This window comes from Pan troglodytes, chromosome X (genome assembly GCF_028858775.2).
Source record: "Pan troglodytes isolate AG18354 chromosome X, NHGRI_mPanTro3-v2.0_pri, whole genome shotgun sequence".
Classification (NCBI taxonomy): Eukaryota; Metazoa; Chordata; class Mammalia; order Primates; family Hominidae; genus Pan; species Pan troglodytes.
In genome coordinates this window covers 116,566,258-116,588,564 of record NC_072421.2, presented here as the reverse complement: position 1 = coordinate 116,588,564, position 22,307 = coordinate 116,566,258, and the positions used below count along the sequence as shown (strand labels likewise).

At 44.0% G+C, this 22,307-nt stretch overlaps 2 protein-coding genes across 2 annotated transcripts in view; one reads left to right on the top strand and one right to left on the bottom strand.

Annotated features, from left to right (window-relative positions):
* Positions 1-7,200, top strand: part of KIAA1210 — a 49,166-nt gene extending 41,966 nt beyond the window's left edge. Inside the window, exons 10-12 of the mRNA XM_009439563.5 lie at positions 287-450; positions 2,710-2,815; positions 4,325-7,200. Of these exons, the coding sequence (XP_009437838.2) occupies positions 287-450; positions 2,710-2,815; positions 4,325-4,500 (446 nt within the window). The 3' untranslated portion in view covers positions 4,501-7,200. The remainder of the gene's footprint in view (positions 1-286; positions 451-2,709; positions 2,816-4,324) is intronic.
* Positions 7,201-9,068: 1,868 nt separating this feature from the next.
* On the bottom strand, positions 9,069-12,793 carry CT47C1 (cancer/testis antigen family 47 member C1). Its single transcript, XM_016944124.3, has 3 exons — positions 11,739-12,793; positions 10,705-10,857; positions 9,069-9,674 (listed from the first exon to the last, which is right to left on the bottom strand). The coding sequence occupies exons 1-2, from the start codon at positions 12,541-12,543 to the stop codon at positions 10,736-10,738; spliced, it is 927 nt and encodes a 308-aa protein (XP_016799613.2). The 5' UTR covers positions 12,544-12,793; the 3' UTR covers positions 9,069-9,674; positions 10,705-10,735.
* Between the last annotated feature and the right edge of the window lie 9,514 nt (positions 12,794-22,307).

Here is a 22,307-nt window from a genome sequence, read left to right as displayed (position 1 = left end):
CCTACTCTGATTTGCAGATGGCACGAGGGATGGACAAGGGAAGGGTCCAGTAAAGGGACAGTATGCCCACTTTTAAGTACAGCTTCTTTACTACCCAAGGAACTCCTGCCTTGCCAAGCTATAGGGAGGGCCCAAAAAAGGGGGGCCTTCTCTGGTTGATATCTGTTTATTTTCCTTTGGCAATTAACAAGGGTCCCATTTGGGATATTATTGTGGGTAAGCCCCAACCAGGCTCAAGACCCTGCCTGCCTTGCTTCAGTTCTAACTCCTTTCATTTCTTTCTCAGGAAAGCCTGCTGGTCAACAGTCAGATTATGCTGTCTCAGAGCCAGTTTGGATAACTATGGCAAAGCAGAAGCAGAGGAGTTTCAAGGCCCACATTCCTGTGAAAGAGCTGAAAACTAAGAGCAGTGCTGGAGCCGATGCTGAGACTAAGGAGCCTAAATATGGGGTAGGACCTGGGGTAGCCAATAAAACACTCCAAAAAGGTTGCTGGAATCACTGATTAGGTTTCTATTGGGAACTTTGCCAACATGCAGCTCCCCCTCTCTTTGGGAACATTAATCAAGGCAGGAGGACTCTTCAGGGAAAAAGACTTGCTTTGTATTTATACAAACGTGCCCTGCTTTTATGCTCTTAAAGGGTTTGTGCAGGCCAGGTGCGGTGGCTCTTGTTTATAATCCCAGCACTCTAGGAGGCCAAGGCAGGTGGATTGCTTGAGCTCAGGAGTTCAAGACCAACTTAGGCAACATGCTGAAACTCCATCTTTACTAAAAGTACAAAAACACAGCTGGGTGTGGTGTCATGTGCTGACATCCCAGCTACTCAGGAAGCTGAGGTGGGAGGATCACTTGGAGCCCAGGCATGGAGGCTGTAGTGAGTCAAGATCACGCCACTACACTCTAGCCTGGGTGACAGAGTGAGACCCTGTCTCAAAAGTGTGTGTGTGGGGGGTGTTGTGCAAAGTCATGAACATAGAGAGAATCTGCAAAACAAATCCTGCCCTCAATATTCTAAAGCAAGGCTCCACGAAATTGGTTGAGAAATAAGGAGTAAGTCATTTTGTTTTATTTTTAATTTTTTATTTCCATAGGTTTGGGGGGAACAGGTGGTATTTGTTTACATGAGTAAGTTATCTGGTGGTGATTTGTGAGATTTTGGTGCACTGTAACCCAGTTGATAGTATTTTATCCCTCATCCCCTTCCCACCCTTTCCCTCAGAGTCCCCAAAGTCCATTGTATCATTCTTATGCCTTTGCATCCTCATAGCTTAAAAAAATACCTAAAGGTAACCACTGGGGTAAGAGTTGAGTGACTATCTTTACAGATATTTTATACCTATCAATATGTATATATATATTTATAAATGGAATCAAACTTAAATACTGTTTTTTTCATTTAACATTTTATTTCTGGGCACTTTTCTGTATCAGTACACAACAAGTTCCCTTTCTGTGTTTGATGTTTGGATTTCTACATATTGATTTGGTTTGGTGTGGCACCTACCTGTAAGTTATAAAATGTGATGTGGTAAACTAGGCTAACTACCACATGTGGATAAGAGATGATGGGATGATGCCTTTCTCCCCTCTTATCAAACCTGCAGAAAACTGACTCAAGGAAACATACCAAATTCATATATCAAGAGATATGTCTAAGCTCCTATACTTTTAAGTGCTTACTAAATTTGTTGAAGGACTGTGTGAGGAGGTGTTTAACTCTTTGCTTTAAAGGTCTTTTCTTTTTCATCATTAGTATTTACATGGGGACAGGAACATAGAGGGGTAAAGCCCACCTTTATTAAAGCTTTTTTTTTTTTTTTTTTTTTTTTTGAGACAGGTTCTCACTCTGTCTTCCTGGCTGGAGTGCAGTGGTGCAATCACAGCTCACTGTAGTGTCAACCTCCCAGGCTCAAACGATCCTTCCCCTTCATCCCCGCCATAGTAGCTGCGACTATAGGCACTATAGGTGTGCGCCACCATGCCCAGCTAATTTTTTAAATTTTTTGTAGAGATGGGTCTCACTGTGTTGCCCAGGCTGGTCTTGAACTCCTGGGCTCAAGTGATCCTCCTGCCTGAGCCTCACAAAGTGTTGGGATTATAGGCCACTGCTCTCAGCCTGGTTAAAGCTTTTGTCAGGAGGGATACATTAGTGTATATAAACTCATTAATTTAGACCAATTATGAAGAGGTTAATTTGAAAAGAATAAACTGCAGAATTTTGGAAAGACCTACAGTTATATTACTTTCTAATGTGAGAAATGCTTCAAGTCATATGTCAGCTAGTTTTGAAAAGTAGAAATCTTATGGAACTCACTTCAGTGAATTGATCAGATTTGTTTGCAACTACCATGTTCTGTTAGCTTGCTGTTAAGTGCTGGTAAAGTGCTAAGGAAAAGGTTGTTCTCAAGTTAAATAATTATCTTGTTAACCTGCTTTCACTATTTGTAAAATTAGACAGCTCTTTCTTTCTGGTCTGAAAGGTGGTAAACTTGAGCCAGCTTAGGTTTTGTGAACCTAAATTTTAAGCCAAAAGGCTCAATGCTATTTCTCTCCTTATCTATCTCTATATCTCTAATCTCTTTCCTTTTGGATACTGTTAAACTCATAGTACCCAGGACAGGGCTTGCACTCTATGGTCCTCTGAATAAGCAATCTGCCATTTTAATGTCAGAACTTACAAGCTTTCTGTTTTCATTTTTGTATTAAAGGGAGCTGGCTCTGCAAATGAAAACCAACCTAAAAAGATGTTCACTTCCAGTGTCCATAAACAGGAGAAGACAGCACAGATGAAGCCACCTAAGCCTACAAAATCAGGTAAAAGCATACATTCTGACCTCTCAAAAAACAGCCCCGACAGAATGTTGTAAAACTTTTGCAATTTCAAGCTCAGATAATACTTGTCTCTTACCTTAAGTCAGCTTAATGATTTCTCGCGTGGCTCTTTAATTAGATACAAATATTAGCTTATTTTAGGAAAATCTAATTATTTTGACTAATACAAGTCCAGTGTATAACTTTCAGAGGGTCTTCCAGTCTTTTGCCTCATCAAAGAAGCTGTCTAGGCACAAAACTGTGGTCACTCACTGAAACATTCTTCTGGCTGGGTATGCAAGAGGAAAGTACCAAGTCACTTTCCAGTTCATAGCAAAGCGGTATTTTCTCACTTTCTACATCTCCAATGAAACTGTTGAAAATAATTCACTCTAAAGGCCCAATGGTATTCAATTGTTTTTAATTATTTAGAAGGCTTGTTTAAGCTTCTCTGTATTCTGAGCAGGGCTGTGTAAGTGGTGAGGAAATGTTGACAGCTGAGAGGAATACTCTGCTGGGATATAATAGAATGTGATCTCACCAGAAAGAATTGTGTGCTAGAAGAATTTTTTCAGCAGGAGCAGGGGAGTGGATGATGGATTTTTATTGAACCATCTTTGTCCTCTCCCTTAATCCCGCTCATGAAGAAATTAGACCAGGAATTCAGGAACCCATTTTCTGGCCATGAAATAGCAGCAGTTGACTTGCTCACAGCTTTTAATGGCCTCATGGGCACTATACTCCTATCAAGTGAATCACAACTGTCACTGTGCATCAGAATCACCTGGTGAGCTTTTTAAAAAATTACAGATGGTCCTGGCTCCATCCTTAGAGATTCTAATTCATTTGCTTCAGGAAACGGCATGGGCTTTCGTGTTTTTAAAAGAGCCCTAGGTGATTCTAAAGTGTAGCCAGGATTGAGAACCACTGGTTGATTCTAAGTCACTAAGTCAATTGACCATAAGCAGGATGAGGGAGGGAGTGGAATTAGGAATAGGGAGGTAGTCTCCTTGGCTGGGGTAGTTGGGTTGGTACAATATTATTTATCATCAACTTTTACTGGGTGCATCTATTAAGTCATCAATCAATTCATTTCACATGAAATCGTGGATTGGCAAACACAAATAACATTACCTTATTTGAAATTTTAGAAACTAAGTAGATACAATATGTTTCCCTCTGGTCTCAGTTCAAAGATGTAAGACAATCCAGTAATAACCACCTGAAGATTGGCAGTTACAGCCATAAGTATTACCTCCCAGGCCTTCCCATGCCCAGGGCCCTGTGGCCATAGCCAAGTTGATTTTACCCCTTTGACTTACTACCCATGGCATCACACAGGTCCTAACTTTTAGAAGTCTGGCACCAAAGGGAGAAGGGTTTAGAAAGCACTAGAGCAGGGGGATCAGAGGAAACCTGAAAGGAGGAAACATTATATGGCATTCCATAAACAACATACCCCAATATCTCTGGGGTTCCTTATTGCTTGTGTATTATTTGCTGTGGTTCCAGTTGGATTTGAAGGTCAGAAGATACTGCAAGTTCCTGCCATGGAAAAAGAAACCAAACGATCTTCAACTCTCCCAGCCAAGTTCCAGAACCCAGTTGAGCCAGTTGAGCCTGTCTGGTTCTCACTGGCCAGGAAGAAAGCCAAAGCATGGAGCCACATGGCAGAAATCACGCAATAAAGAGCTCTTGTGTGGAGCATCAGCATTTATTTTATTTAGTTTTTTTTTTTTTTTTTTTTTTTTTTTGAGACGGAGTCTCGCTCTGTTACCCAGACTGGAGTGCAGTGGCGCGATCTCCGCTCACTGCAAGCTCCGCCTCCCGGGTTCACGCCACTCTTCCGCCTCAGTCTCCCGACTAGCTGGGACTACAGGCGCCCGCCATCACGCCCGGCTAATTTTGTTTTCGTATTTTTAGTAGAGACGGGGTTTCACCATGTTGGCCAGGATGGTCTTGATCTCCTGACCTCGTGATCCACCCGCCTCGGCCTCCCAAAAGCTGGGATTACAGGCGTGAGCCACCGCGCCCGGCCAAGCATCAGCATTTTAAATGATAATTGCTAATAGCTGTATTAATTCTATGTAGTGATCTTTTTACTGTGACCACTTGTATTAAGCAAAATAAGTATTAAGCAAACTAAGAATTTATTAAGCAAAATAAGAATTTATTAAGCAAAATAGCCTTAGAAATGCAAATTAAAACATAATTATTTGAATGAAATAAATGCCATGAATGCTTAACCTTCCATGTAGTCACTGCCAGCACCCAGAAACCCAGCATTTCCTCTATTAAAACTATCGAAAACATTTGCACTGCTGTAAAATTGCAAAATCTTTAACTTTGGACAATGTGCTTTAGAAGGGAGAAAGCAAAAACATTTTGTTGGAGCAACTAGAAAATTGTCATTTCCCTCAACCAAATAAAGTAATTCTAATGGAAACATTCAGATGATTTGACCTAAAGATTGGCCTTTAGGTTTTATGAGCCTAGATAGATGCCGCAATTATTTGGTTGTTGCTCTAAGCTTTGCAAGGGATCCTAAAAGAGGCGGTGGAAGTGAAAATTCTGGGTCTCCAAGAAAATTTCTGCACAGCCAGTTCTCCAATCAGCCTATCACCCCTTGAAACATCTTCCCTGTGTCCCTGGGGGCCCCTGATGCTTTCTCCTTGGGTGATAGTAACATGCAGAGCACTTACACAAAGCTCCCTCTTTGGACATACCCCACGTCGACCTGTCACAGGCCTGGCTGCAGCGAGCACCTCCCTATGATGCAGAATGCTTCTTGGGAATTATCTTACTCCTCTGGAGGGTTAGTCCATCAATGTTTTGCTTCTTGTCCCAATACTACTGTGACCCTCTCTGATCGCACAGAAATCACTGCCTATCACGTATATCCTGTTAAGCACTGAAGACCCTATTGAAATTAGAGTTCTACAGATGCCAAAAGCTGTACTTTCCATCAGGCAGATGGCAAGCTTACTGCCTTGATGCACATCTGGAGCCACTGGAGCTCCTTCCTCTCTGGTTCCAGCATTAAGGTGGAGAACTCCATGTAGCTTCTTGTCCTTTCCCCTCAGCTGTCTTTGCTTCACAAGGTTTTAGCCCAAAGCAAGAGTGCAATCCCAAAGCCACAGAGAAATGAACTTTCTGCTACCTGGAAGCTTTAAGTGAGTAAATCAGCTTTTCCCCACTCTCATTCCTAGAGGCACACACCTCAAAAGTTACTAGGCTGGAGAGACCCTACCTTCCAGTGACCCACTCATCCCCCAGCCACGGAGAAGAGGGAAGACCAAAAAGGGAGAGTGAGAAAGAGGATGAGAGGGATGGTCAGCTGTGAGGGGAGGGGGCAAGTGGCCCAGCAAATGTTGATGCCTCCCTTCCCATCTTGCCACGCGGTCTTTTTCTTTTGTAGCACAGCCTCCATTAATAACTCCTCGGCTGAGGATGAAGATGTAGGCACCTTTACCCCCAGAGCCAGTTCCTTAATTGGCTGGCTTTCTGAGATGCAGACCACCCTAGAATCTCATCTAGGTTCACTAGAAGTTAGTTAAATCTTCCTTTCTCTGTCTTTCTCTTCATTCCATCCCCCAAACCCACCAAACACTAAGGGAGAGCTCCCTTTGGATGTCTGGGCAGTAAACCTAGCTCATTTTTCTAGGAGACCCAGAAGTGACTTCTGAGTAGTTATCACTGTGTCTGCCTCTGTTACACTGTGCTGCTTTGGTTAAACAGAAATGCAGGCCTGGACATCTGACTGTGCCTTTATATTCTGAGTGGGGTGCTGCCCCATGCAAAAAAATCCAGAGAGGTAGTGAGGTGTCAGAGCTAAACACTTGGTGCTGGGTTTTGCTGATGCTGGTATAATGTGACACAGTACAATTACATGCTAAATTTTGCATTTTCTCTATATAACATCTATTTTTCCTGATACTGTGCCTTTGCCATTTTGATAATGCTATTTTGATTGAGTGAATTTTATTTCCTTTGTATTCCCATAGTGAACAGTATATTAAGGTAGATGCCCTTTATCTGGGTACTCCTGGTAGATTAGCTGTTACACCTCCCTTCCCTTTCTTACAGTGAACCTGTATTCAGTTATTCTCACTCTGAGAACTCTCCAATAACAATTTCTTTTCCACAGTTAACAACACAGCTGTTACACCTCCCTTCCTTTTTTTCACAGTGAACCTGTATTCAGCTATTCTCACTCTGAGAACTCTCCAATAACAATTTCTTTTCCACAGTTAACAACAAAGTTCTGTTTTTAAATGAAGAGATTAAGTTCTTTTTAAATGCCTAAAGGCATATTCTGACAACTTTTCTACTTCTTTAACTTTTTTGATTTAAGATATATGCAAAGCAAATAAATTCAATAAAGCCTATTCTGTAGTCCATCTCTGTCTGTGACATGGGGCGGGAAATCAAATAGGATATTGACAACTCAGAGCTGAAGGTTGTCAGAGAAGTAAAATGTTCTTTTTTTTTTGAGACGGAGTCTCACTCTGTCGCCCAGGCTGGAGTGCAGTGGCGCGATCTCGGCTTACTGCAAGCTCCAACTCGCAGGTTCACGCCTTTCTCCTGCCTCAGCCTCCCGAGTAGCTGGGACTACAGGCGCCCACCACCACGCCCGGTTAATTTTTTTTGTAGTTTTAGTAGAGATGGGGTTTCACCGTGTTAGCCAGGATGGTCTCGATCTCCTGACCTTGTGATCTGCTCGTCTAACGGCCTCCCAAAGTGCTGGGATTACAGGCGTGAGCCACTGCGCCCGGCCAAAGTAAAATGTTCTTAAAAGGTGGTGCTGAGAATAAGGGGCGTCCACGCAGGTGTGCCTGACCAAGCTGATGGCTTTCAGGTGAGCATTGATATTTGGTATGGGGGAGAAGGGCCATTGAAGAGGTTTTGCGTTTGGACACCTGGAGAATAAAGAGGGGGTGTGGTTGGGGGACGAGCAGAAGAGACAAGGTGATTGGTGGTTGCACTGTAGCCTGGGTCAGGGACAAAGTCCAAGTCCGATAGCAAGATGGGCTACTGCAACAAGCGCTTTTCAGAAGCAAGGGGCCCTACTGTGCTCAGGTAACAAAGTGGCATGGAGGGAGGAAGGGAAAGGGGTTATAGGCCAGATAATGAGCCTGGCTCACCTGTAACATTTTCAGGGTTTAGAACAAGAGTTCAACTTGGGATCCACATACCATATGTCTAAATATTTGAAATGTTTAAATAAACGAATACAGCATGTTTTATTTAATGGTTTATCTCCTTCCATGACAAATGTACCTTCATAATGACCTCAAAGGCCAGGTTGGGTTCTAGAATTCTCAGACTCCTGTAAGTCCTGCCCCAGTGGTGTGGGAAGAACTGCTCCCCTTCCTCCTCCTGCTTTAGAAATATTTCAGACCTACACAAAATTGTAGAAAATGTTACTATAAACATCAATATATCTACTATTCAGCTTAAGAAATGTAACATTACAAATATAGTTGCTGCCTGCTGTGGAGCCTTCTCTGCTAGAATGCCCCTCCCTTTCTTTCCCTGAGAGGTAACCACCATCTCAAATGTGCTTCTTTCGAATGCACACCTTTCTGTATGCTACACTTGTATGCATCTCTTACAAGCACATCTTTTAGTCTCTCTATATGTACCCATAATCAATTTATGGTGATCATTTGTATGTTTTCTTAGAAGTCATATGCATGGTATCATGTTTGTATCCTTTTGGACCCGACTTTTTCCTTTATGCATTTTTCCTCTCTAGGCCTCAGCCCCTGTGAATTCTAGTCTCCTCCCCAGCCCATCCCTTGCTGTCCCTTTCAGTTTACCTGAAACAGCCCCGAGCCAGTGAATTAACCCTGGCTCGACAGGAGGTGCTCAGCTTCTTCCTCTGTTGCTTGAAACCACTGGTTCTCAAACCTTAGTGTTCATCAGAAGCCCCTGGGGGGCCTGTTAAAACACAGATTGCTGACCCCCACCCCAGATTTTCGGATTCCATAGGTCTTGGGTGGAGTCTGAGAATTCCCAGGTAATGCTGATGATGCTGTTTGGGGACCAAACTTTGAGAACCACTGCTCCAAATCAAAGTCTGGGCCCAAGCTCAGCAATACCATGTGGCTTCCAGGCAACCTGGGCCATCCATGAAGTTTTCTTCAAAACCATGCTCTAGAGCAGTATTGTCCAATAGACATGTAATGTGATCTACATGGGTAATTCTAAATGTTCTAGTAGCCACATTTGAAAATAAAAAGAAACCAACAAAAACTTTAATATTTCATTTTAATTCAAGTATTATCATCTCAACATGTAATCAGTATGAAAATCATTAGTAAGATATGCAATATTATTTTCACACTTACAGCACATATCAAACAGACTAGCCATATTACAAGTGCTCAGCAGCCACAACGTTACTAGTGACTAAGGTAGTAGACAGTACAGCTCTAAAGACTTGAGCCCCATCTCTCTCTTTGCAAAAATGGTTTTAAACTTGACATTTTAATTGACTTTTGGCTGCAGTAAAAGAATTTAAAACAGTCTTACTAAATGGTGGAAAGTAATACCTTTCAATGAAGGTATGGTGGGCCAAAACAAAGAGGTAAAAGAGAGATTTGAGTCAGAATTATTTATTGAAAAATCTCCCCATGTTTCAATTTATTCATTTAAAACAAACTTTTATTTCTAACTTGAACAAACACTGTCAAATACATTTGTGAAAGATAAAAGTTAGATGTCACTAGATATCACTTTTAAGGTAATGAACTTTGGAATGATATGTGTTAAAATTCTCACAGGCATCTGAATAAAATAAAATAAAAACAATGAACAACAGAGTCTTCTTTCTTCATCTTCTTTCTATTCTTCCCAACTACAGAATGAAATGAGAAAAAAATAAACAATGGTACGTTAACCAGCACCAGTGACTTTCTAAATAGAAGAAAATGGCCAGCTCTGTGTATATCTGCAACATTTGTGTGCTATATCTTAAACAAGTAGAGAAGAACACCTTTTCCTTTTGTAACTCGCAAGCTTGGATATCAGGGTGCTTGTGAAACTGATGGTTCCAGTCAAATGATCACACCAACCTTGTCTCCCTAGCACCAGAAAAGCTTGTTGTTGTTTTTACATGAGAGGCAATTCTGGGATTTAAATAAATCTCTCAAGCTTTAAAAGCCTGTGCTAGTTCCACAAATGATACTCCCTTACTCTCCCAGACCCTTGGTTTCCATATCTACCATATGGGAAAGAAGCTGTTATGAAATAATACAGCTGTGAAAATGCAAAAAGAAAAAATGTTAACCATTTAAATATACTCAAAGACAGATATGCCTTAAGACTTAATTACACACATTCTTTTCATTTGTCACATAAAATACAAAGATATATAGCTAAACAAATATTTAGGTATTAGTCATTAAATGTGGTCCTACTTGAAATTCTTAGCTTTTTGCTATTTGTTAGTAGTCACTTTGTAAAAGGCATTGAGTTGTCTCCTAGTTACTATGGGAGCCTGCATTTCTGTGGCTAAGTAATGAAGTCCCAACCAATGTGTGGCCCAAGCAAGTTAGATGCTGCGTCTGGCAACTGTTTTCTACACAAATATTGATCTTAGGTAGTAGGTCTGATACATTTGCCACTTGTTAGTAGTCCTGCAGCTAGAGGACAAAAGACCTCAACATGAACAAATGAGTAGCCATGAAGTGTATTTCAGAACACACTGCAGTTCATATTACTACGTACATGAATATTCTAGTAATATTTTAAGTAAGCTAAATTGAATTTTTAAACTAAAACTTTTTCTTAATTAATTTACTGGGAATTTTATTTTAAAATAAAACTGTCAGCAACAGGTAAATGCCAGGAATAGTTGAGTGATTCTCAAAGCTATACACCGATACCTGGATTTTCTCAGCTTCCCCTCTGCTGCGTCTAGGTCCCTTTGGAGTTCTTCACCTTGTTTTCAGCATCCTTCTCTTTCTCTTCTTTCTCTTCCTTGCCTGCAGCATCTTGGGCCTCTTCATCCCACTTTTCATGCTGATATTTAGTGACTTCTTTAGTGAAGAATAATACAGATGTTGGGACCAGACATTCACAGAAAATATAGCCCAATTTATAACCAGCAGCGGCACCCAGTACTCCACCCTCAGGAGAAGCAGGAGGATAGACTTAACTAAGAAAGGAATAGCTGGGCACCTTCCTACTGGTTTTCACAACAGTTCCATGGCCCTCACGTTGCTGCTGCTTGATCATTTCCACAGTGACACTATTTCCCTTTTTTCCAGTAAATCTCCCACCCAAAGCTGCTGATTATTTCTAGTTCTTTGGAGAAGAGATCAGAATCATGGTGTCTGATCTCATTCTAAGTGTTTTGATCAGAACTTTGCTGGGAAAATATTTGTTGCCTCAAAAGACAAATTCTATGGTGAAGCTCATTGGTTCCTCACCCCCCTGAATGTTTCATTTTTACCAAGGGCCCCTGTATCACTTCATCATTTGGGGATCAACTTTCTAAGAATCTTTACACTTTGAAAAGCCATGAACAAAAAAGGATGCCTGCCATTTGCCTGTTCTTTTCTTTCCGTTGTCCCTTGTTTCCTGCCGAGCTCCCTCCTGAACCCCTATCTACCTGGCCATTCATCTGTGGGCCCCCCAAATGGCATTGATGATCTCAGATCTTCTATCAAACACAGGTTGGTAGAGGGCGGCATGTTTTCTCAAAAATCATAGATGTCGTTAGAGAATTGGGCTTCGACTCATTGGTACACATTTGGCCTTAAGTTTCAGGAGGGCCCTGACCCCCACTTCACCACCCGAGGCCCGACCCCCACTTCACCACTTGCTTCACCAGTTGTGCGCACACCGCGGCCCTGCCTGGAACCCTTGGGTGCACGGGTCCCTGTCTCCCCGCCACTGCAGATAGCCCGTTCCTCACCCTCAGGGGCAGCAGCCTCCTCTGTGGCCGGTTCCTCTGCGGACTCCTCCTCTGCAGCCGGTTCCTCTTTGGCCGGTTCCTCTGCGGCCTCCTCTGCAAGCTCCTCCTCTGCGGCCTCCTCTGTGGGCTTCTCTGAGGCCTCCTCTGCGGGCTCTTCTGCAGGCTCCCTGGCCATCTCGGCCAGGTCTGCTGGCACCTCAGGCTCTGGGACCAACGCGGCCTCCTGGAGCAGGCCCAGGCCCTCGCCCTCAGGACCCGCGGCCCCCACGCCCAGCCTCTCATGCACCAGCAACAGCCGGGGCTCTTCTGAGCCACTGGGCGCCGCAGTGCGGCGCCTCCGCATCAGGCGGCCGCCACGCATCCTGATCAGGATGTGGTCGTTGTGATAGATGCGGAGGAGAAGGGAGTGGACCATGTCCAGAAACTCCATGCGAAAGCCTCTTAAGGGGTAGCGACGGGCGGCCGCGACCAAGTCGAAGTTGTCCGCCTCGTTCCTCTCTTCCTCCTCCTCCTCCTCTTCCTCCTCCTCCTCCTCCTCCTCCTCCACCATCTCCACTACTATCCTGATCTCTGAGTCTTCCTCGGCGTTCCCACCCCCGGGGGCTGCGGCCAAGCCTGCCGCCTGCTCACCCTCCTCCTCCCCGAGGCCTCTCATGGGCCCTGCGACTCCGGCCACAGTGTTGCCACTGTCGGGGCCAGAGTCACCGCCCTCCCGGTCACCTCCGGCCTCGGCCTGCGCTCCCTCCTGGCTCACTGGAGCCTCCTGGTCCTCTTGGATCGGGTCTTGATCCCCTGTGGCAGACATGACGCCAGTCAGTGCCTCAACTGGAGTGGCGACTAGGCTGAGGTGACGACGGTGAAGACGGTGGCCACTGACGTGGCTGTGGCCGAGGGGAGGTGAGGGGCTGGGCTGCTGAGAGAATAAGAGTCTGTCTCCTTACTGAGGGAATAAAAGTCTGTCTCTGAGGACACCCTAAGGTGGGAAGGGCAGGGAGCCGATCCCAGGAGCCTCCCGCTGAGGTTGGCCTGAGAGGACTTAGACAAGGCGGGAAAGATTCGGGTTGGTAAGTGACAGAGGGCGGGACAGGAAGGGTCAAGGAGGGGCTCTCAGTGAGCTCTAAGCTCATTTGCTGAAAACATCAGATTGACATGCTCTGCGTCCAATGAATATCAAGGCCCTTAAGCTCTAGGACAACTCAGAATCCAGAACTCTACCTTTTCTTTGAGGCCTTAGTGTCCAGGGCTAGCCTTTAGGTCCACACAAGTCCTGTCCTTTTAATTTTACGATTATTAGCAGCACTATAGTGATCCAATGTGGAGGCACCCTGGATTGGGGAAACTTCTTCTGTAAAGGGCAGAGAGGAAACATTTTAGGTTCTGCAAGGTCCAGAAGCAATATCAAGACTATTATGTAATTACTATCACTAAGTAGGTTTCCTGCCTTCCATAGGACACATACTCCTCTTTGTACCACCATTTTTTTTTTTTTTTTTTTGAGACAGAGTCTCACTTTGTCGCCCAGGCTGGAGTGCAGTGGCGCGATCTCGGCTCACTGCAAGCTCCACCTCCCGGGTTCACACCATTCTCCTGCCTCAGCCTCTCGAGTAGCTGGGACTACAGGCGCCCGCCACCATGCCCAGCTAATTTTTTTGTATTTTTAGTAGAGATGGGGTTTCACTGTGTTAGCCAGGTTGGTCTCAATCTCCTGACATCGTGATCCGCCCGCCTCGGCCTCCCAAAGTGCTGGGATTACAGGCGTGAGCCACCGCGCCCAGCCTGTACCACCAATATTTTCTGTATTTGCCTGGTCAGTGCCCTCTGATCTTCTTCACCTCCTACCTAAAATGATCAACCTTATTCATTAAACCATTTATTTATTCATTTACCAAATTTATTGAGTGCGTTACATGTACCAATGCCATGCCTCCTTACAACTGTCATTTGTACCTCTTGCTTGTTTGACTGATGAAATCCAAAGATGACAGACTGCTCATGGTTTACATCCTAGTGCCTCTTCCCCCATCGTTCCTGTGCCCCTCTTTGGGGTGGAGGTTAGCTAAGACCTCTGGAAGCTGAGCTTTCCCAGCTGCATAGAGTGTCAACGTTCCTATATTTGCAGAGACTCCAGTTTATACTAAATCATTTCCTCTTTAGTTGCCTTGTCCACTTATCAGTGAGTGTGAAACACAATGTGATGACTGCTGTCAATCTTGTAGTCTCTAGGGCAAAAAGTACACAGCAGTAGCTGCTTCTTTCTGCAGGGAGATAGAACTGGGCACTGGGCTTGTTATGGAGCAAGTTGTTGTCAAGGGGTGAGGCAGATCCTGGAGGAGATGGTTCTGTTGCAGTGGCAGTAAGCTATCTTACCAGTTGTTTTCAAGTCCCTGGGAGGGGAAACTAGTTAGCACCAGCAAACAGAAGAGAAAGGAAAAAGCTGAGCAGATGTGCTTTCAATAAGTGAAGTGAAACTACCTGAAGTGAAACTGAGGGAGAGTGTCCTCCTAGCTCCCGCATTGGGGCTCTCTTCATGGCAAGTATGTGAGCCAGAAGTCCGTGGAACAATCTCCATAGCCTTGGTTATCTGCCTGAGCCTGTTGTCTGCAGATGTAGACCCATCCAGGATGTCACTTTCCCTTGTCTCTGGTGTGTAGTTGCTACCTTTCCTTTATCTCCAGCTATCCCACCCATGACATCTGATCTTTGCCAAGCCAGGTAGTTGGCACAACACAGGATTTCAGATTTTCTTAGGGAAAGGTGCTCTCTTTCCCCACCCCACCTCCCTCTGTCAGTCAACAGAAGTGGCCAAGTCCTTTCCATTTGCAGACCCACCATCAAGGTCAAGGTGGGCCAGTGGGAGAGACCTAAAGCCACAACAACCCTCAGAGGTTTCCACTTAATGTTGGGATGACAGGGAACACGCCTGGAAGACCAGCCCAAAGATCTCCTTTACAGCCTGGCTCAAAACTCACCGCCTCCAGGCAGCCTACTTTTCTATATCTGTACCCCAACACCCTCACCAGACACTATCCTGAATGACAGTGGTATGTGTGGACATGGTTTAGCTCCTCCAAGAAAGCACAGGCCCTTTAGGGTGAATGTCCAGGCCTGTCTCAAGTTTGTTAACACCCACGGTGCCTGCCACAGGGCTCTGCACCAGGTCGGTGTTTGATAAATGTTTGCTAAATGAATCAAACGGCTTTGGAATCACTATCACCATGAATGGTGTTTTTCTCTTCTATCTGCCTAGGGCTTGACTGTCTACAAAGGGCCTTGCTATCCCCTCTTCCTTTCTCTCTTGGGATTGTCTCCCTGGCCTCTTGTGAGATTTCTGCTCTTGCAACCTAGTGTGATTCTGCTGTGAGGCTGGGGACAATGAGGGATCTCACCCCTCATGGGAGACCCTTCCCCCACCCTTGACATACAGGGAGTGACTTGGTCCCTTGCTTGCCTCCTAGTCTACTGTGTCACAGCCAGAGTAGGCTGCGGGTGCCTACTTTGTGCCTACTCTGGCACAGGAGTGCCATCTCCTTCCAGGCCAGGTAGAGCCCACGGTCCTCAAGCCCAGCACTTCCTGCTTCTCATGGAACCCACGGGAGGGGCGAGGGACAGTCTGGAATGCTGGTCTCTCTTGGGATTTGACCTTGACTTCCACATCCCAAGGGGGTCATTGCACAGACTCTGTAACTTTGAGCTCAGCCCCTGGGAGTGGAGTTGCATGTCAGGGCTCCATTCTTCTGATTCTGGGCAAGTCTGCACCACCACAGGCTCCTTTTCACTTACAGGCTCATCTAGCTTGTGGGGTTTATGCCTTTCTTGCATCATCAGTCTTCTTTCCTACACTGAAGTTTGTTCATCATTCTTCGTGACTTTAACATCCACAGGGATGACTTATCCCACGACCTGGAATTCCACTTCCGTGACCTCCTCATCTGATCTTTTCTACAAACTTACATCAGATACTTACCCCCATGGTCCTACACTAGCCTTTTCCATTACCAGAAATGGCACCATTTAGAAAATTTCTTCTCTACTGCTACAATGTTTCAATCCCATCAGATTATTTCCCCAATCTGCTGACCTAGCCACTTTTTCACTCTACCTTCCTACCATCTTCTTCATTTGCCTACTTACCCAGTTTAAATTCCATCCATTATGTGTTGCTATTATCACAGGCAGAATGCTGGCCTCCCCAAAGATGCCCATGTCCTAATCCCCAGAACCCTGTGGGTCTGTTAGGTTACCTGGCAGAGGGGAATTAAGGTTGCAGATGGAGTTAGTGTTGCTAATCAGTTGACTTTAGGATAGGGAGATTATTCTGGATTAGTCAGATAGGCCCAATGCAGTCACAAGCATCCTTAAAAGTGGGAGAGGGAATTAGAAGAGAGAACCAAAGAGATGGCAGCATAAGAAAGACTTGGCCTGATGTTGCTGGCTTTAAAGATGGAGGAAGGAAACTATAAGCCAGTGAAAGTGGGCAGGCTGTAGAAGCTGGAAAAGTCAAAGAAACAGATTCTCCTCTAGAGTCTCCAGAAGGAATACAGGTCTGCCCACACCTTGATTTCAGCTCAATGACACTTCTGACCTCTGCAACTCTAATATTTTAAGTCTGTATTTTAAGCCACAAAGTTTGTGGTGATTTGTTACAGCAGCAATAGGAAACTGATACCTACTCACTCACTCCATTCCCTTTCTCCTCTTAGCTGTCTATCATATCTACTAGGCAAAACCCCAAACTCTAGTTGAATTGCACTATATTACTTTTTCCTTGCCACTAAATGAAGTAGATAAAAATATTGAAAATTGGTTGACTAAATTCACTAAAAATTTGTGGTCATGAGCACGCTCAAGACTGCTTGGCAACCACAGTTTCACTACACTTTCCCTCCACCCTAAATCTTTGACAATTTTGCCATTGAACACACAAACGTTTCTGTTTCTTAGCTTCTACATTTCCAATAATTTGCCATCTACCCTACCTCATCCACTTACTCTCAGGACCATGCCAAGGATCCTAGACCTTTCTTAATGAAAATATACATCACTCCCAAAATCTCAAGGTTAAAAAATCTTAAGAATTCCACACTCTGACCACCACTTCTTATTTTTCCAGTTTGGTGCCCTTGCTCCGACTATGGTCTGCAATGACCACCATGTGGTCAAAGCCATCAGTCTCTTTCTATTCTCAGTTTTCTTGATCCTTCAGCAGCAGCTACCCACATTACTCTTCCTTAAACAGCCCCTTTCAGGATTTCTGTGGCATTACAGTTTTCTGAGTTTTCTCCTCTTTGGCCACTCTTTACCTCATTCCCCCAAACTAGAGTTTCTCTGGGCTCTGTTCTGGGACTTTGCCTTTCTATACTCCCTTCCCTCAGTGATCTAATCTTTGTTTCAAGGCCTTGAAGATAACCCAATGATTATAATTTCCAAATTGATATCTGTGTCTCAAACCCCTCTTCCAAGTTTATAACAAATTTGACTTGGCATCTCCACTTGAGTATCTCACAGATCTCTCCAACTTGAAGTAGCTAAAATGTCATTCTGGATTTGCTCCTCCTCTCTGCTTGTTCTTTCCTCTTAGGAAATGGCACTTCTACCCACCAAGATGCTTTCATCGGAAACCTGGTTGCCCTCTTTAATTCTTTTCTACATCCATTCCATCTGTCGGCTTACCTCCTAAACGTCTCTCAAATCTGTCCACTTCTCATCTCTTCAACTATTAATACTCTCATTCTAATGCAAACCTTTAGCATTTCTGATTCGACTACTCAATAGCCTCCTAACTGGTTTTTCCCCTTCCAGTGGATTCTCTGCACAACTAGAGAGTTTTTTAAAGAATATAATTCATATCCTTTCAGTCGTCCTGTTTAAAAACCTTCACTGGCTTCTTGTGAATTAAATAAGATACAAACTCCTTATCTTACCCCATAAGACCCTTTGTGATCTAGTCTTTTCCTGGCACTGTTCTCATAATTTCTAGAATACATGTTCTTTCCTACACATGAAATTCCATCTGCTGGAACAATCCCCTTACCCCCTACTCTCATGTAAGATCGTGCAGATTGTTCTCTACACAAAGGTATCCAGCTGAGGTGTAGGGTGGGCCGAAATCTAGCCTGCAGTCCTCTTGCCAAGCTGTGCTCCTTGGTGTGCAAGACCTTGCTTCTACTCTTCCCATGGCTGGCTTCTTCTCAACCTTCAAGTCTTGGCTTCAATGTCAACTCCTCAAAGAGGCCTTCTCTGACCTCAGTTATTTTCTGTCTCACTGCCATATCTGTCTACTACCTTCATAGAACCTATCACCATCTGTAAGTATAGATTTGCTGTCTTTCTCCCTGTAAGCTCCATGAGAACAGACATCTTGTTTGTCTTGTGCCATGCTATATCACCACAGCACCTAATACATAATCATGCACTGAGAAGTGATAGTTGATGAGAAAGAAGGAAACTCCTGAGAAGAGAATGCAAAGAGCAAAGAGAGGGTCTAGGTTCTGCTTTGCCCAGGTGCCTCCTGCCACACTGATTGGCATCAGAAAAAGCCTTCATGTCATAGAGAAACCACAAGTGTGGCCAGAAATTCTCAAATGTGGCAGCACATCAGAATCTCATGGGGATTAAATTAAAAAGTCTTCATATCATAGAGAAAGCACAAGTTTGGCCTGAAATTCTCAAGTGTGGCATCACATCAAAACCTCGTGGGGATTAAATAAAATAACATAACCGCCTCTCCTCTGTCTTTCAAGGTTCTGATTCATTGGGTCTGGGTGGCTGCTGCAGACACTCTCGGTGCACTACCGAGAGACTGCCACTGAGTGGAGCTGTATGACTCTGTTTCAGAGTAGAGGTCGCACTTCGCTCCAAGAGAAGGCATAATTTATAGAAGGATTTTTTTTTTTTTTTTTTTTTAGCTACTCTGACCTCAGATCTTCTCATTCCAGGAGGGTGGCCCAGGCAGTGCCTCCAGAAATGTTTAAGTTTTGGTTTCTTTTCTGTGCCCTTCCAGATTCACAATAAGGACATCTGTCCTTACCTAAAAGCTTCCCCTCACCTCTCCTAACCCACCCCCACAAAGCTCTACCAATATCCTCTTACCTTCTGCCCAAAACTTCCCGTACTTTTCTTCTCTTATCTTTTACCTCTTTATCTTGTCTTCCTCTTCTTTTTTCTGGGAATCACTCTTCCTCAGTTTCCTTACTTGTAACCGGAGGATAAGGGTGGCATTGTGAGGATCTAAGGAGATACCACCTACCAAACTGCATTGATCTAACTTGGCATGTATTATCTTCATAGATTTTTACACCAATGCCATTCTAATCCACACAGTGATGGTAGCTTCTCTATTCAAGCAAACACAATTTTATTAATGCATATTTTCAAGAACACGTATTATAAGTGAAATACATCTGAAGAGGATTTAGAGAGAAGATTCGTATGCGCTACTACCCTGCTTTTTGCAACTGGTCATGAACCAGCCTCTGAGTGAACTGGAGGGGAAGGCACGGAAGAGGTAACAGAAGGGGCTAGGAAAAAGATTCTTCCAGGGCCTTAATCAGCCTGAAATGCTTTGGAACCAGCTGACCTAATAATTCTTCAGAGACTGTCAGTGCACTGGTGCCCAATGAATGCCTCCATACAAAGCTGCAAGCCCACTATCTATGGCAGTCTAGGACTGGGAAAGAACAAAGCAAGGTTATAACGGAGTGGACCTCAGTTCAAAGAAATGAGAACAAAATTGTACCCTAAAACTTAAAGTATAATTAAAATTAAAAAAAAAAAAATAAAGCAAGAAGCATTACCAAAAAAAAAAAAAAAAAAAAAGAAATGAGAACAAAAATCAGGCCACTCTTGGCTAGATAGATAGATAGATAGATAGATAATGATTTCCCCTTCCTCTATATTCCAAATGGCTTGCAGAAGGGGTTCTTGTTTCTCATGGCAGGGCTATCGATGGGGCAATTGAAGGAGCTACTGTAAAGGACTGTAACTAAAGAACATTTCAAGATAGCTCCATGGGCTGTTTGACAGGTCTAGTTCAGGAAGCCCCATGCCAACAACCAAACAACTCCCTTTGCAGTACAGCCCACAGCTCATCCTCTGGGCTGGTTTAGCTTCAAATGACCATTTGGCACTGTTTGGCAACAGGTTGCCTCACCAGCCCACTGACCTCCAGAGTCTTCTGGAAGTTAAAAGGACACACATTCACTACCATAAGTTCTAAAAACCTATAGCAGTTCCCACTCAAGCCACTCCACTGACAGTTGGAGCGGGTGGGGAGAGATGCGGGAGGGCTGAAAAGGGAAATGTTGCCTACAGAGAGCTTATTTGAAATGCATTAGGGTGCTTTCTCTTTGAAGGAATTTGCAGGCAAGGGTTTTGTAAAGGAAAAAGTGCTTTGGTATGCGGGTAATACGCAGTCATTTATCTGTGTAGTAAGCTTAGATCTTATCCATCACATTTTTTTTTTTACCCTTGAGCTCATCTCTATTAGGGAGATTCTGATTTCTCCAACTCCTTGAGAGGCACCTCAGGTCCAGGGAAAAAATGAATAAGGATGCCTTTCTCCAGAGGATGGTACTTTTTAATTCCCTGCTGTGAATATAAAACAAAGAATTTGTCAAACTCGGGGGCTGAACTGCCTGGATTTTAACCCAAGCGCTGCCACTTAGTACCTGCATGATCTTGGGTAGTTATTTAGCCTCCCTGAATTTCAATGGGTTTTTTAAAATACGAAAAATGTAGATGATAAGAGCACTTATCACATAGGCTTGTTGTGAGTGTTAAATGAACTAATATATGTAAAATCTTAGAACAAAGCCTGGCACATAAGCAACATATGGGTCCTCAGCATATAATTCCTGCCCTCGAGTAGCTTAGAGTTCAGCTGGGGGGACAAAACCTATGCATTAAAGGTTAAATAGCAGTACATGCTACCGCTTCACTAGACCATATGTAGTGTTAGGCCTTAGGATATGGTAGTGAGCCGGAGAGTCTTGATATAACCAGAAAATGTCAAAGAAACAGATCAAACAGTAAAGGCACCAAGATCAGAGTAGTGAGAAAGTATTTTGGTGTGGAGTGGTCAGAGATGTCTTCGTAGAAGAGGTAGGACTTGGCCCAGAAATAGAGCAGGGGTTGGATAGATGGAAACAGAGCAATGCAGTGGGGTCAGAGAACAGGGCTTTGGAGGTAGAACACCTGTGGGATGGATGGAGGTATTCAGGAGCCTATTTGAAATGCACTTAAGGTAGCTCCCTGCGCATGCCCTTCTGGTAAAATACTCATATGAGAAAGAGAAAAGCATCTCCTACCATCCAGGAGTTGGACTAGTACCATCAGCTAGGCCTTGCTGTTGCTAGGAGCTGGCCTAGCACTAGCAGCAACACCAAACTAGGTCTTGTTGTTCTGTTGAACATAAATCCACAGAATGCCAATATCAGACAAGGCAACTCTGTGACTATGATGGATCAAGGCAGAAGCAAGATAACTGTAATGGCTGAAACCAGACAAAATGTGAACACTGTCCAAACCACAGAAATGACAAAACATCCCTCGCCCAGCTAAAATGAATGACTGCTACTCTTTACTAACTAGAGCTGTAGCTTCCCTCTACTCTACCCTCCCTCTAGCTAAAACTTATTGAAATACTTGATCACAGAATTGTTCTACTGTCTGACAGCATCCAATATAGGGCAAACCATAGCTTTTTTTGACCTTCCCCCAGTCATCTAGCCAATGCCCAAATCCTATAACAAATCTTTTCTAACATACTGTTCTTGAGATACCTCACAGTTCTTCACGGTGTACATGCCCCCTCACTTCAACAAGTAATAAACCCAGGTTGATCAACATGTGTGTGCCTAGTGATCTTTGGCCAAAGGACATTGACAATATCACTAAAATGATTGAGGGGTATGGATGCATCCCTCCTACTAGGGTTCATTTAAAAAATTCCATGAAACAAAGAAATGTCTGAAATAAGTGCAGCCCCACCTCATACAACACAGCATGGTAAGTAAAATGACAGAGGCAATCACAGAGCACTGTAGGGATAGAAGAGGGACTTCTTTCAGCAACTTTTCCTTAGCAACCATTGTCAGGCACCGGGGATACAACAGGGAACACGATAGACAGATAAAAGAAAGAAAAATGCTGGGAGCAGTGATTCATGCCTGTAATCCCAGCACTTTGGGAGGCCGAAGCAGGTGGATCACCCGAGGTCAGGAGTTCGAGACCAGCCTGGCCAACATGGTAAAACCCTGTCTCTACTGAAAAATACAAAATTAGCCAGGTGTGGTGATGCGCACCTGTGATACCAGCTACTCGAGAGGCTGGGGCAGGAGAATTGCTTGAACTCGGGAGGTGGAGTTTGCAGTGAGTAGAGATCGCACCATTGCACTCCAGCCTGGGCAACAGAGCAAGACTACATCTCAACAAAAAAAAAAAAAGACAGATAGATGATAGATAGATAGATAGATGATAGATAGATAGATAGACAGATAAAAGATAGATAGGACAGATAAGAAGAGAGAGAGAGAGTCCCTGCTCAATGAACGAAGGAAGAGTACTGCAAAT

Bases quoted from the DNA above. Each gene is read 5' to 3' on its own strand.
- CT47C1 (XM_016944124.3), bottom strand. From the start codon at position 12,543: ATGTCTGCCACAGGGGATCAAGACCCGATCCAAGAGGACCAGGAGGCT. The intron at 10,858-11,738 runs GTGAGGAACGGG...TCTTCACTAAAG, and splicing joins GGAGGCTGCTGCCCCTGAGG to AAGTCACTAAATATCAGCAT.